Source organism: Branchiostoma lanceolatum, chromosome 16, assembly GCF_035083965.1.
Source record: "Branchiostoma lanceolatum isolate klBraLanc5 chromosome 16, klBraLanc5.hap2, whole genome shotgun sequence".
In the NCBI taxonomy this organism is placed as follows: Eukaryota; Metazoa; Chordata; class Leptocardii; order Amphioxiformes; family Branchiostomatidae; genus Branchiostoma; species Branchiostoma lanceolatum.
This window is the reverse complement of record NC_089737.1, coordinates 6,688,371-6,704,213: the sequence shown is the minus strand read 5'-3', so window position 1 is coordinate 6,704,213 and position 15,843 is coordinate 6,688,371. Positions and strand designations below refer to the sequence as shown.

General features: G+C 40.2%; 1 protein-coding gene across 1 annotated transcript in view; it reads right to left on the bottom strand.

Annotated features, from left to right (window-relative positions):
* The window catches only part of LOC136421967 (F-actin-monooxygenase MICAL2-like), a 72,589-nt gene that overhangs the window by 31,305 nt on the left and 25,441 nt on the right, over nucleotides 1-15,843 (bottom strand). Inside the window, exons 2-17 of the mRNA XM_066409570.1 lie at nucleotides 14,776-15,133; nucleotides 13,845-14,052; nucleotides 13,321-13,437; nucleotides 11,405-11,506; nucleotides 10,368-10,523; nucleotides 9,723-9,823; nucleotides 8,922-9,179; nucleotides 8,164-8,351; nucleotides 7,375-7,526; nucleotides 6,610-6,757; nucleotides 5,887-6,083; nucleotides 5,151-5,293; nucleotides 4,542-4,634; nucleotides 3,715-3,897; nucleotides 3,087-3,164; nucleotides 695-890 (exon numbers count right to left, since the gene is read on the bottom strand). Of these exons, the coding sequence (XP_066265667.1) occupies nucleotides 695-890; nucleotides 3,087-3,164; nucleotides 3,715-3,897; nucleotides 4,542-4,634; nucleotides 5,151-5,293; nucleotides 5,887-6,083; nucleotides 6,610-6,757; nucleotides 7,375-7,526; nucleotides 8,164-8,351; nucleotides 8,922-9,179; nucleotides 9,723-9,823; nucleotides 10,368-10,523; nucleotides 11,405-11,506; nucleotides 13,321-13,437; nucleotides 13,845-14,052; nucleotides 14,776-15,045 (2,590 nt within the window). The 5' untranslated portion in view covers nucleotides 15,046-15,133. The remainder of the gene's footprint in view (nucleotides 1-694; nucleotides 891-3,086; nucleotides 3,165-3,714; nucleotides 3,898-4,541; nucleotides 4,635-5,150; nucleotides 5,294-5,886; nucleotides 6,084-6,609; nucleotides 6,758-7,374; nucleotides 7,527-8,163; nucleotides 8,352-8,921; nucleotides 9,180-9,722; nucleotides 9,824-10,367; nucleotides 10,524-11,404; nucleotides 11,507-13,320; nucleotides 13,438-13,844; nucleotides 14,053-14,775; nucleotides 15,134-15,843) is intronic.

The following is a 15,843-nucleotide window of genomic DNA, read 5'->3' as shown; positions in this document are numbered from 1 at the left end:
GTTGGGAGGGTAATTGTAAAGTTTTCTGACCAGCTGGCTTTTCTGACCATTAGTCCTCTCATTACAATGTCCACCCAATATCTGCTTGGAGATTTAAGTAGACAAACTCAAACAGTAGTTAGCCATACAGAAATGAGTGGAATACAAGTTTCAATTGTATACTTTAAGACAAGTATTGTACATTATTACTCAATGGGTATCTTATAAAACACTGTCTTACTCACTAACTCATTCACTAAGTTAACACATTTGCTTTCACTCACTCACTCACTCACTCACTCACTCACTCACTCACTCACTCACTCACTCACTCACTCACTCACTCACTCACTCACTCACTCACTCACTCACTCACTCACTCACTCACTCTGTTGAGGTGACTCCAAACCTTTGCAATATGACTAGAATTATTGCAACCTTAGCTTGAAAGTTTGTGTGTTGGTACAATTCATTATTGCTAATTCCTTGACAAAGACTGGTCCTATCGTTGGTCGCTGACGAAAGACAGCCGATGCTGTTTGAAACGTCTGTTTCAAAATTTTATCCAGTTGCTAGAGTAACTATTTTTGGCGTAAAGACTGGTGCTGTTTAGTACAAAATTTGGATGAGTCACATCATCCTTTCCAAAGTTTAATGCTGCTCCAAAAATTCATAGGAAGTAAATCTAAACTTTAAGTTATTTTTTTTTCCGTACCTTTCCCGTTGACTCCCTCGCCAGCCGCGTACGCGTAGTTGCCCAGACGGAGGATACAGCTGCAGTAGTCGCACTTGAAACAGCTGCGGTGGAAGAACAGGCCCTCCGCGCTCAGACGCTCCATCACGTACACCCGCTTGTCGCAGAAGAAGCACCAATCGCTCCCAGACGGAAAGCTCACGAACCCGCGGGATTTCTGGGGAGGGAGAGTTGACCGCCATTAACATTAATCCGCCGGGTTACATAAATCCCCCACTTTGAAAAACAGTGGGATTGAGAGATCTAAAGACTACAGCTGCATGCAAAATTATTCAACCCCCCTTGCATTTTGGACATTTTGGCAAATTGTGGAACTTTACAGCTGCATAATATTACTAAATCATATAAGTGATGAACAGATATGTTATTACAGTCTGATACCACAGCAAAAGTTAAGATTTTTTTCATAGTCCATCCAAAATAGCAACTTTCACACAAATAGTATGTTGCAAAATTATTCAACCCCCTATGAGGGGTTGTCTTTAGTACTTAGTGCAGCACCCCTATTTATCTAAAAGCTGAATTCACTTGATGTAGACGTGAACGATAGCTTGTCACAAGCTTCTGGCAGTGCTCTTTGGGAATTTCAGCTTATTTCTCGTAGGTAATGGTCTCCAGCTCAGCAATTTTCCGAGGTTTACGTACCGCAACTGCTGTCTTCAGATCCAACCAAAAATTCTCAACTGGGTTTAAGTCTGGAGACTGTTATGGGTACTCAAGAACCTTCCAGGTTCTTTTTCTGACCAAACATATGTGGATGTCTATGTGTGCTTGGGGTTATTGTCTTGCTGGAATGTCCAATGGCGCCCCAGCTTCAACTTTCAAACGGAATTGGTAACTTTCCTGGCCAGAATATCCTAGTACTGGTTTTATTTCATGATGCCTTCAACACGGTGGATATTCCCAGTGCCATTAGAAGCAAAACACCCCCAAAGAATCTCAGACCCATCACCATGCTTCACGGTAGGCAGGGTGTACCTCTCTGCGTATGCGTAGTCTTTCCTGTGCCAAACATACCTCTGACACGAAGGACCAAAGAGGACAAGTTTTTTTGTTTCGTCAGTCCATATAACAGTGTCCAAAAACTACTGTGGCATTAGTAGGTTGTTTTGAGCATACTGGAGGCAACTTTTCCTGGGGCATGGCTTCAGCAATGGTGTGGGTCTTGGGGTTCTGGCCTTGAGCCCTTCAGCATGAGGTGTGCAGCGCACTGTTTCCACTGAAACAACAGTTTCTCCTTCAGCCAAATTGTTTTTCAGGACTTTTACAGTAATCATATGGTTCTTGTCCACCTGTCTTCTAAGAAATATCACTGTGGCTGCTGAAATTTTGGCCAAGAATGTCGCCAGGTCCATTAAGGAGTTGAAGCTGGGGCGTCATTGGACATTCCAGCAAGACAATAACCCCAAGCACACATCGACATCCACATGTTTGGTCAGAAAAAGAACCTGGAAGGTTCTTGAGTACCCATAACAGTCTCCAGACTTAAAATCAGTTCAGAATTTTGGGTTGGATCTATTGAAAGCTGTTGCCGTACGTAAACCTCAGAAAATTGCTAGCCGGAGACCATTGCCCACGAGAAATGGGCCGAAATTCCCAAAGAGCACTGCCAAAAGCTTGTGACAAGCTATCGTTCACGTCTACATCAGGTGAATTCAGCTTTTAGATAAATAGGGGTGCTGCACTAAGTACTAAAGACAACCCCTCATAGGGGGTTGAATAATTTTGCAACATACTATTTGTGTGAAAGTTGCTATTTTGGATGGACTATGAAAAAAATCTTAACTTTTGCTGTGGTATCAGACTGTAATAACATATCTGTTCATCACTTATATGATTTAGTAATATCATGCAGTTGTAAAGTTCCTCAATTTGCCAAAATGTCCAAAAAGCAAGGGGGGTTGAATAATTTTGCATGTAGCTGTAAGTGTAGCACCCCCCAGGTACTGTATGCACAGTTTAGATATACAGGAGTGCATTATACTGGGGTGCGTCCGGTTGGAGATCTGTTTGGACTATCTTTTCAGGCTGCAGAATTAAAATCACTATAATTGCATGATTTATTTTATCGATAAACATTGTAAATGACACCTTTGTAGATAATTGGAAAATCTTTCAACAAAACTAATGGACCTTAGTTCACCTGCAATGAATACACCTTTTAAGCAGGATATTATGGTTTGTAACACATGCTGTGGGAGGGGGGTGAAAATGTAGTGCTGCTGTGCCAGTGCGACCTTGCATTCACCCTATTTTAAAGCATCCCCTCTGCTCTATCATTAACAGGAAGTACAGTACTATCAATAAGCATGTCAAGCATTGCACACCCAATTTCGTCATATAAAATACAAACAAGGGTTTCCAAAGAGTCCTCGTCAAGTGGAAAAAATGGAGAGTCCAACCCAGGTATCATGGGAGATGTGGGAGTGTCCTAGAACAAATGAGCATGTAAAGAACACTAAACGAACAACATGCATACATAAACTGAAGATCAGACTTAGAAAGATGGTTAAGAAACTTTTAGGAAGCTACATCTACAAAATCCACCACCTACAAAAAATATCAGTTAAATTATCAAAACTGAGTCCACAAACAACATAATGGACAACCTGATACAATTATGCAATAACTTGATAGAGAAAAGACAGAAAAAAACAGAGATATCACAAGTTGGTAAGGCTACAACAAATGAACGAATGGTTTAGGTGTGGCAAGTTCAATTATATAGGTTATATCAGATTGAAATTCAGGTACTATATTGTGGGTAGAAACACTAAGAAACATACCACCTCCCAACACCGGTTTCATAAAATTTGTGCGTTTTTAATAAGGTTTTGCGTTTTTCATAAGATTCATGTGTTTTCGCATAGTGATTTGTGCATTTTTCACAAGATTCGTACAAATTTCATAAAATTTGTGCAAATGCTTAGGCACCTCTGATCATCAAACACAAACACCAAAGACAAGTTACATGTACGTACCGGCCTGAGCAAGGGAGAACTGTTAGGCACTTGTCGTGGGTCCTTCCCTTCAAACTTGGCCATGAGCTGTTCAGCCATGGAGCTGATCCTGTCCGTGGCGTGAGCGGAGATGTTGTAACTGCTGGGGAGGTCACCGTTCGCCTTCAGAACCTCGGGGTCTTCTTCCATTGGTGGGACGGAGTCCTGGATGGGGGATGAACATGAATTTTAACCCTTAAGCTGCCAGGTTTTTTAGCCAAGTAAAAATCAAAAATATTCGACCCCTGACCTCCCTCACGAAACCCGCGAAACACCCGGCGGCGCTAACTCCCCTAACTTCTCGGCTTCGCGCGCTACACGCACGCAAAGCTGTTTTGTTCTGGGGAATACCCTATCCCGGTTATAACCGGGTCCAGCACACAAGGCATATTTCTGTATCCCTAATTAAGTCGGGACTGGCAGCTTAAGGGTTAAAATGTTGAGTTGATAAATTCAGCTCAGCTATTATTGGCATGAAGGATCCTAAATTCTATTTTCAGTTGATAAAAGGGCATTGTCAAAAATTTAGTCCAACAGCTTGCAGGTAGTAGTGTTTTTTTTTAAGAGTCAGACATGTTTCTTGCATGTGAAAACACATTCTGCTTTTCTCTTAGATATTAAAAAGTAAAACTATTGCATACCTGGAAAGTTTTACTAAATATACATGTAGTTGAAGCAAAACATGCAGCTTGCCGACTAACATTTTGGGCAGTTGGACACTATCATATGTTTTGGACACAACTTTTAGTCACTAGAGTGGCCCAGTCTAACCAAGTCAGGTACATACATGTGTCTGAGTAAATACTTACAGTCATATCCTTGTCCTTGTGTCTTCTGGACAGTCCAAACAAACCACCACCCTTTCTTCTCTTGGCAGAGCTTTCCTTTTCTTCTGCTTTCTCCTGTAAACAACATCAGAGAACATGGCCACATGTATGACTTTTTTTCCATAAAAACCTAAGAGTGTATGAGTGAGTTTTCGCTAATATGGGGCGCAATGTGACAACAGATATGGCATGGTCAGTTCAACCATACAGATGTATTTTAAATCATCTCTTTCATCAAAGTGTGCTTTCTCGTGCCAATAGCACCAAGGTCTCAAAGGAACTGCTTGGCGATGAGAAAGTTCAATATAGGGTTTGATATCTTTTTGTGAAAGGCATGCAAGGCAGTCAAAGGGTTTTTCAAAATCAAAGACAGGTTATCAGACTAGTGTAAAATGTGAACAGAAACATTTTCTAATATTTTCAGAAGTGTATAATTTATGTTATAATTGTACTTAGTATAGATCCAATTTGATAGAATTATACTTCTAAAATGATACCTACATCCTCACTTAACTGGAATATGAAGAGCAAGTACAAAAGATGTGAAGAACTACTTCAAACAAATAACCATATTAAATTCAGTTCATGTACCTTTGGTGTTCTCTTCCTGCTGAGACTCTGTCCCAGCTTGCTGAGGAGAGACATCCTCTGTACGGGGGAGCGGACGGTGGGAGGGGGGATGTTCTCTGTGTCAGGGAGCTCCAGCGTCTCAGGCTTGTTACATTTGGTCTCCACTACATTAGCAAAGGAAAAACAAAACTCAATTTTACCCATGTCCTTGGCACAATTTATTAAGTATATCATAGCAAAGGAAAAATAAGATGGATAAGTTTTTACCTAAAGTATGTCATTGATATAATTTCCTAAGTCAATACGCTTTTATCTACGTCCTTGGCATAACTTCTTTTAGTCAGTCATTAAAAAATTTTCAAATTCTCTTAACATCAGGCTGCTTTTTGTAAAGTAGTATTGTCTAGACGGGGTGCCATCTTGTACCCCTTCACACTGATTGGCATATATTGCAACTTCAGGGTAAATTTGATCTTCTTTAAATGTTGAAATTGGTCATTTCTTGGATAAAATGTAAGTAAGCAAAATCAATAAGATCTGTCAAGTCAACACTTTGTCAACACACTTAAAAATACAAATTGAGCAATCAAACTTCCAGTAAGTCAGTTTAGTCCATTGAATGAGTTTAACTGGTGTCAATCATAATCTTTATGACTTAGGGAAGTTAGAGATTATGTTTTAGTCCATAATATGCAACCTTGAAGTGGCTTTCAGGTCTTAATACATGGTGACCATTGAGCAAAAAACAAAAACGTACGATCCGGGGGAATGGTGTCCTTAAACATCTCATAAAACTGAGACAGGTAGGAGACCATCCGCAGTTTGTCTGGGACCTCCTTGATGGCCATCTCCATCCCGGTCAACTCTGGTGGGATACCCAGCTCCTTCTCCGCAAGGTCAAAGGCAAGCTGGTTGTTTTTGGCAACATCTTCTGGATTTAGTGAGTCGTAATCACTGAAAAATGTAAAATGAAACATTATTATTTTGTTTTTCTATAATAATAACCTTTATTGTACATTCATGCCCTATCGGGCTAAGTACACAATGTACAGGTATACAGATATAACATTTGTAATAAGGCCACACCAATTTAATTTCTTGGTGAACAGACTTTTTTTAAATTTTAGCAAAACAAAAATAATGAAAACAGAAGGCTGGGGTGAAAACTTGCACCTGATCCTGTTCACTCCCTGAAATTGTGTGCACCAAAGTACAAACTTTCCTGGGATTCTGTTTTCCATATGTACCCAATGTTTGAGAAAACAGGTCTGTTATCAATTGTGCCTTGTAAGTATTTGTGCCTATTCACAGTAACACGTGCCTCCAATACATCATATTATAAGAATTTACATTCAAAGAAGCAATATATTTTTTGTTTGTGAAACGAAAAAAAATACAATCAGCAAACCCCCCACAAAAAGCACACAAAGAAAAAAATCAAACAATTTTCAACTAAAATCATAAAATGTGTGCGACTCACATAAGGTCCGGTTTGTATCTGTGGATGATGGCACACAAGGCCATACCACTTCTCCAGGAGGTGGTGAGATTTTCTACCCTGACGTGCCTGTACCCTTCCGTCTGCCGTTTGGACCAGTCCAACAGCTTGTTTGGTCTCACCACAGATGCTGTAATAAGGAACAGTTTTTTTAAAACATGCAAGGAACATTTTCAATAACCTTCATCCTATAAATTGTCTTCAAGCAGTACACAAAAAAAGTTATGTGGCTTTCTTTATATGAATGTCCCTGTAATGTGGCTCTATACCCCTACCTGTAAAAATATACCCTGCTACTGAAACAGCAAGGAAACTTGCTGACCTGTGTGCCACTAGGAAAGGAAAGTGATCTCGAACCAGTTTAGCTCAAAGGAACTTAATGAACAGATGAGCTAATCTTCCACTGGTCGTGACAGAGAAGACAGACGCTATGTACAGTATTTACAGGTTCATTGTACCGGGGAAATTCCCCTAGCTATTTTCAACAAGCACAATGAACAGTGGACCACGGCTTAACATCCCATCCTAAAGACTGCGACCCTTTCCGGTAGCGTGCATGTTGGGTGAGGGACACAGCCGGGATCGAACCCGGGGCTTCTAGTTCCAGAGGCAAGATTGCTAACCACTGGACTACGCACGCTACCAGGGTCTGAACGAACAAACAAATGAACGTCTTCCTACTACATGTATGATTTGGATGTTGTTTTCTGTCTTAATACAAAATGTTCTTGTATGCTGATGACTGACCACTTCTCTGTAGGTTAGGTGCGGCGAGTCTGGGCTTGTCGATGATGTAAGGCTCGTCCTTTACAGGTTTGTCTGTCGTGTACAGGTGCCGGATCACTTGTCTTGGCAGGTATTGGAAGTTCAGGTTCGGATACCTGGTGTTCGGGTCAATACTGTGGAAAGGAATACAAAAAACTCAATCAATCAATCAATCAATTAATCATATGCGTGCATCAAGTGCTGATACATGGCGGCTGTAAAGTTTTTCTAAGATGTTCTATATTGGCACATGACCTCCAGTTATTACATAATACAAAAAAATCAGGCAACTGGAATTAATCCTTTTAAGAATCAGACATTTCAGCTAGCCTCCGCCATTTTACATCAGTGACTGAGAATAAGTCTGAAACAAGTATAACTGGTACTTAAATGCCACACAGGCCACTGTAGGCTAGTTCACTAGTAGTTGAGTGTGTTTCTTTCTCATAAGTGCTGAGCGTGAAGCAGATAAAAGCCTATATGTACTGTAAATGCAGAAATGTTCGCGGGGATTTAATTTCGCGGTAGGGAGAAAATGGAGTGTTCGCTGTGGTTTTGAGTTAGCATTTGAAACAATAGTAGTACTACAGTCACACAATGGAATGACTTTTCGCAGTGGTTTTAAGTTCCTGGTAAAGAGTTCACCGCCAAAAAACCACGAACATAAATCCACCGCTAACATTTCTGCATTTCTGGTACAATTTTTTAAGTCTTTGGTATGACCTGGACTGGGCTTTGAACCCTCGACCTTCCAGTGAGGTAAACACTCACCTATACAGAGTGATATTTTTGTGCAGGTTGCCGGGTGTGGTCTGTGCCAGGAGTTTGAAGATACTCTCCCTTTCCGCCAGGACCTCCAGCGGAGACAGCTGGCCCGAGGCGAGCTGCTTCGTCATCCATGCCGCGTCAAACGCTCCCAGGAACCCACGGGCGCAACCTGTCCCCATTGGCCAGAAGGGCTGGAACACAGAAAATTAATTATTTGTTTGTATTGCATACCCAGTAAACTGTCTCATGGTGCAACACACCAGGTTTGTACTGAAGAGTACAAGCTGCATAGATTTACATGTATTTGATCCACTTACAGCAGGAAGGACCCCTACTCTTTTCGATAAGTGTGGTGGGTTCTTTTACATGCTCGACATTTGGCTCTTCTCAAACACGGGACATCAATCTAACGTCCTATCAGTGGGACGTCCCGAACCGAAGCTGGGTACTCATTTTCACCTGAATGAAGTGAGAGGCACTTGACACAACTATCCTCACCCAGTTGTAAAAACAGGTATATCATGTGTGGGTCACGACACTAGCAATAGCTGCCTGTGTTCCACGTGTATTGCACTGTTGCAATTCCAATGAAATAAAAAAAATCAAAATCAAATACACCATGATCAAATCCTATGTTTAGTTCCAACTCTTACCTCCAGCAGAAAATACTACTACTACTACTACTACTCTTACCTACTACTACTACTACTACTACTACTCTTACCTACTATTACTACTACTACTACTACTACTACTCTTACCTCCAGCAGACTGTCGCCCACCAAACACTGTAACAGTCTGTGTCCGTGCTTCTCCACGATCCTGCTGGCGTTCTCCGACGCGTACATGGACGTGAAGTCGAACATGGCCACGTCGGGTTGGCCGTAGTGGTTGAAGGCGAAGTCCAGCCGTGGGAGCTGGTGATTGGTGGAGAAGTCTGCAGCTTCCCGTGCGTACGCCATCAGGGCTTCCTGGTTTACGTTCTCGCGGGATAGAAGCATCTCTGTCTCATCATAGTCCTGGAAGACGTTAATCATTTCATATAAATTGGGGCTAAGGCACACAGTCTGCATACATTGTAATGTGACAGTTTGTTTGACAAGGGTATTCAAGAACCTAGTGCCCCTAGGTTCCTTTATATGGCGATACATTATGATATGATGCAGCATACAGATTTGTACTGATGCCTCGGCCTGTTAGTAAAGCATTTTTGGTGATTGATTATACAGTGATGGGAGAGACGGTATGAGCCTTTAGTTTTGGGATTTCATGTAAGCCTTGTAAGTGCTGATTGGTCTTTTTTGACAATTAGATTAAACAATGATTTGATTGCTAAACCTTTTTCTATAATCAAATCGATTTAAGAAAAAAACTAATACTACTGCTGCTTAAAGGCACCCAGAGCATTTTATGAGGCTTGAAAACTGGAAATACTCTAGTTGTTGTAATCTTTATGAAATTAACATCTAATGCCAATTGCAAACAAGCATTTATTTTTGGGTGGGACCATTTCACTGAGTCCACCCATACAAAGCTTTTTGTTCTTAAGTATCGTTTCTTACATGTAAGATGACCCCTTTCTTCAGTAGACTCTGTTTCTTTGCTGTCATGACAAAATAGTGGGTATCATCCTTGTAGTACACAATGTTCTCCAGGTCAACTCCTGCAAAAAAGGCAACAACGTCCCAGTTATAAGAAAGCACAGTTTTTTCACAATAAAATATCACTCAAATATGTATGACTTAGCCCATACATTTCACCCTTTTGAAGCATAGCTTTATTAACAGTAGGTACTAAATTGCATGGACTTTGCATGTTTGTGTGTTTGTATGTAGGCAAAAAAAAGTGACGGAAACGTTGATGGATCTTAATGATTTTAATATATGATGTAATATTTATAAACATAATAGATTTAAGAACTCTATAAAAACACCGCTCTCTGCACTCTTTATAGACACGCTTGCTTATTCGGCAAAGGTATGTGTTCGTGGAACTCTCGTTTAATACTACTATTTGTCTTTTGCCATCTAAACCATTACTGGTAGAGTTTAGTTTCAAATATTCTTCATGCTACTCCTAACCATACATGTACATACTTAGAAAGTTGCAAATTTGTGTGTCTCTTAGCACAACAGTATCTTGTTCTAACACTAATAGATTTTGTATTTTACAAATAACAATAGATTCTAACCAAGCATTTAACAAACCTGTATTTTCTTTCAGATCTTGGAAGAACTTCTGGTTGAAAATGAAGGCGACTCCACTGATCTCCTCGACCCGTGCCTCCTGTCGCGTGTGGCGGTTGATGAAGTTCGCCGTGATGGCGATGGCAAGTTTCCCGCGAAACTCTTTCCTCGGGAACCCTGCAAGAAGACAGAAGATTTAATCTTTGGAAAACTTATATTCGTATATCAATACAGGAGTTTTCTAAAGGTGTCTCCAGCTTTGAACCTCAAGAATGCAGTTTCAAGACTTAAATACATGGAACTACTTTTTCACAGCTGAACTGAAAAAGGGGTTGAGTGTGTTTATTTCTTTCTGAGTTGGTTAGTGTACTTATTTCAGCTTACAGACCTAGCCTTGCAACAAAGTCAGTGAATACTGTAAAACGAAACCTATGCCTTGTATTAGACTGACTAGAGTTGCACTATTAGTATGAATACAGTCAAACCTGTACAAGTGACCACCTCTCCATAAGAACGACCTGGAAAATGTGACCACTTTTTGCTCTTCCGATAGATAATTACTTTAAACGCTTTTAAATTTGCGTGGTTTTAATTTTGAGATAAGGAGAAAATGAAGTGTACGCATGGTTTTAAGTTCGCGTTTAAGACAATATTAGAAAAGGGGGTAGGAGGGAAAAAATCGAGGTGGTTTTAAGTTTGTGCCAAAGAGCTTATCGTGAAAACCGCAAACATAAAACCACCTCGAACATTTCTGCATTTACAGTATTCCCATTGACACAAGAATTAAGAATCCCATCTACAGTGACCACCTGTCCACATAGACCAGATTTTATCAGTCCCCTGAGTGGTCTTCTTGGGTAGGTTTGACTATACATCGTTTCAGGTCAATTCACTAGCAGTTTATGTTGCTACCCAGTGGACTAGCCCCCTGCTGCAGTGATTGCACCACAGTGTGGCCCAGGGCTATGACACAGGGATGGGCACGGCCCTATACATCTTATAGTGTGGGAGGATTTTAACTTATGTTGCTACAACTGACTAAAAAGGAAAGTACTAACCTTCCAGTGTGTTCCTTCTCCCGTCAGCTGCAAAGAGCACATCAAACTCGTACTCAGACACAGGGTGGGCCTTAGGGGTGAACTTTGCCATCCAGCCGATTGCTAGAGAAGGAAGAATGCAAGAAGATTAGCAAAGTCTCCAATAATTTCACTTAACAGTACAGACCGTTTTCACAAATGTTCATCTTTGCAAACCTTGGCAAGACATATACATGTATACTGTGCGTGCTCTGCTTGAAATCAGCAAGTCACAGAATCTCAAACCAAACTGTTAGTCAATGACGCTGTCTTAAACAGTACAAAATATCTTTACCATGAACAGGCGAGGGTTAGGAACTTATAGTGATGAGTGTGAAGAAAAAAAGCATTCAGTATACAGGGCTCCTACACAAAGATTTGTTTTCAATTGATCAAAGCAGTTGTATGACATTTTTTCCTTGTATTCTCCTTTCGAAGGTTTGTGAATAATTAATATTAAGATTTATGGTGAAATTCCAGAAAGCTCCCAGTAAGATGTACTTAGAAGTAAGATTATCTAGAAGGAATTAGGAAAAGCAAATGAAAGGAACAAGTTCAAAGTCGTTCAATATATACGTCAGGCTAGGATAGAGATCAGGATCTCTACTGGCAGAATTTTGTGATTCTGTTGGTAGAGATCCCCATCGTAGTTTGTAAATTCGATAATATTTGCTTAAAGGACACAGGGAAATTTTCAACTTTGATTCATGTAACATAAGATCAATGGACGGACTTGAAATTTATAAATGGGAAAAGGTGTGAACAAGACTCCAATTGCAGAATCGGGATTTCTGCCAGATTGCAATTGCAACCTATATCATTTTGGTCCACCTATTCATGGTAATACACCAAAATACACTGGATTACACATAAAGAAGGGTGGAATCTATCGAAATACAGAATGTTTTGATGAGTGAACATTGCAGATTGCTATACAAAAATGTATTTTGGTGTAAAGATACATAAAAATACTGGTCGCTATAATTGCTCAGTATTTTCTGGTGATTTCTTCTTCCAAGGGCCATATATTATACACATGTATCTATACATCATTTTACACCAAAATATACAAATGTAGTAATCTGCAAAGTTTACTCATAAAAAAATTCTGTATTTCGATAGATTTCGCCCTTCTTTATGTGTATTCCGGGTTATTCCGGTAAATAGGCAGACCCTATAATTTGATCTGATCCAGGTTAGTAACAGCATGAACCTTGTATTTAATAGTAAATGAAGTCTGTGCTGCTAATCAAATGAAGGTTTCAGGTGCTCACACCTACATGTAACATGCAGGTAAGTACCTGGGAGGCACCTGTTCAGTCTGTTCCTTCTCCCAAAAGAAAGAGAAAAAAGAGGACAGAGAACACAGAGAGAGCAAAAGAGAAAAGGGTCAATACCAATTAAAAGAAAGGATATCTAATTTTAAAGCAAAATCATTCAAAGTCTATTCCAACATGCAGACTTTAAGATAAAGCACGAGACGAAGAAAATTCAGAGTTGGATTTTTACTATAATTTGTCAACTAAGGAATGAAAGATGGACTATGTTTAATACTTGTGTCTTTCAGAATGTTGAGCACAGTACTTGCCAAAAACATGTGAAAGAAAGCCAATAGATACATGTTCTCCAGTCTAAAGAAAGAGTTCCTTAATCATTTGTATGCTATTTGGTATGCCTGCTAGGCTTCTAGCGTATGGCTTGTAAACTGCTTCTAAGCTAGATGTATTCTTTTTATGCAAATAATCATCTTTAGACAATACTGACAGTGTATTATTTAACTGTGTACAGGGAGGAAAATTAAATGTAAGGTAACTACAAGGACAAGACCAAAATCTAAAACAACTATGAACCAAAGAAATCATGTAATTTTTATGTAAAATGGACTGTTTCTATCTTACCCTCAGTGTCCTGGTCAGGGGGAGGTGGGATGATACTTTCAAAGCCAACATTCTCATGCAGTTCCACTCCTAACAGCAAGGCTACCTTCAGCAGGATACACTGGAGCTGTCTTATACCTGAGGGGAAAAAATCAAGAGTTGCTGATATTTATACAATTTTGGCCACGCCTCAGGGGCGAGCCTAATAGTATACTTTATTTCATATTTTGCTGACAGAAAATAGTTGACTTTAACGGCAAAGACAGTTACATTCTAGCATGAAAGTTGCTCTATGTTGGTAGCCACATTGTAAAAATCATAGTCGTAGTACAGAGCTAAAACTTATACAAAAAGTTTGCGCACCAAATTTTAGTCAGTCTACAAGTTACAACTATTGACCAACCACTTGGCTTGTCACAAATCGAGAATGTCATCTTCTTGTTCTTTTACTTTTTTTAAAAATCCTGACGCGAAATCTCTTATAATATGAAAAAATATAGATAGCTGCATGTAAAACATACAGGTAGAAGAAAACAATGACTTACTTATGTGGTCAAGTTGTCCGGCACAAAATTTTCCGTAGAACTTCTTGGCTCCAAGCTGTTTGAGGTCATGGATTGTGAAGGGCCAGAGGTGGAGGACGTTGTTTCGGGAGAACCGGTCTCGCTTCTCTACCAACACCACCTTACAGCCGAGAAGGGCCACCTCGATAGCCGACCTGAGGCCACAGGGTCCGGCTCCTATAATCAGCACCTGGACAGGACAATAAAACATTTAGGACTTCCGTCTAATGCTGCGTACCTAAATGCTGGCCCTGAACTTGACTTAAGGTTCAGGTCCAACAAAACCTATACATCTAAAACCTTCCATAAAACATGAAATATGATACTAACATTGCTGTTTTTGTGTTTAGTACTGAGCTTTTATAATTTTCTATATTTTCCAAATTGCATTTTAAATTTATGCCAAGGTGCAATTTTATGTGTAACTGGAAAAAAAGTATACTAGCACACATATGCCATGACTTATAAGTCCAGACCTGAACCTGAAACTCTGGACTTCAATCCAGACCTGAACCTGAACATGAGTTTAGGTACACGGCACTACTTTTGTCTATCGGTGCCATTTCTTTTTTTCTTGTTCTTTCAAGTTGTATTTGAATGTGGGCATCGACAACTAATAAATAGACCGATCTTGACTGTCCATCATGATTAGCAATTCAACCAATAATATCATGGCAATTAGCAATTCAACCAATGGGATAGAGGCTGCATGTCCGCCAAATATTTACATTTTCATAGTCTTTATTTCACATTGCTACATCTTGACAGACATAGACAGGCTATGGGATTGGTCTATTATTAACTGCCAGTGATAGAACATGGTATTTTGCCTCTATTTCATCCCGCTTTTAAAAAGTTCATTTCGCTTCCTTCTTATCTTAGGTTTTGTAATATTCCAAACAAGAATACACACCCTTGTGTTAGGACAGGCGTTCCCCCTTTGATAGTCTTTGTGTGCTGCTCTCTTGTCTATCTTGGACCACAGAGCCTGTGCCTTCCATGACTGAAGTTTGGCCTTCAATCTGTTGTAAAAGTTCTTGTAATCCGTGTTATTCAGTTTCAGGTGTTCGCAAAGCTCCCGGAATGTTCTTAAGATCTGTTGGAACGTCGACGCCTTGACGAACTGGTCGTACAGCGCGTCCGCGACGGGATCGTTCTCCGCCCTGTCCCCGTTCCCATTCATCGTGGCGGGATTCTGCGGTCAGGCTCTTCTCATGAAATCCTCCGTATAGGAACGTCCATCGCACGCCGCTTGCAGTCTACTTCGAATCCTGGAAGGATACAAAGTAATGAATGTTTAGATAAAACATAAACTTTTGACTGTAACATAAGTAACACTTAACACAATATATCAATGAAGCCTTGAAGGTTAGACATCCAGGTTCTAGTTCTAGTTCTATTCTATAGTCTGTAAACCCCCTAGTAGGGGTATCGCACAGACGGGGTGAGGCACAGGTGCAGTGTCCGGTAATAAGATACAAAAGAAAACAGTACTCATGCAGCTAGATAGATTTTGGAAACAGTCGTTTTAGGTAATTAGGTAGCATCGACTACCTTTCGTCAGTGACTCCAGACCATTCCAGTCACATAAAACAATAAGTTCCACCTTTTACCAAATCACCATATTTTGCTTTCACTCTTCTCCTTCTTGGTTACCCCTCTAACTACAGGTTAAAGCTGTATTTCATTTACCATTCTAACTACAAATATTCTCTCTCCTAAAACTGACATGTTATAAAGTGGAAGATATGTAAATATACATAACACTGAATTTTTGTCAAGTAAAGTAGATGACATTGACCAGACTGCAGGCTTTTAGGCAGAGAGGCGTCAGGGCGTCATCTGGACGCGCTGTTCTGAAAATAATAGAAATTGGACGCCCTACTTTTAGGCAAGACGCCCTCAAGACGCCCGTTTATTTTCGCTATTTTCGCCCCGTTTTTTCCCCGGTAACTTAGCTGAATGCGATGAAAATTCGCCG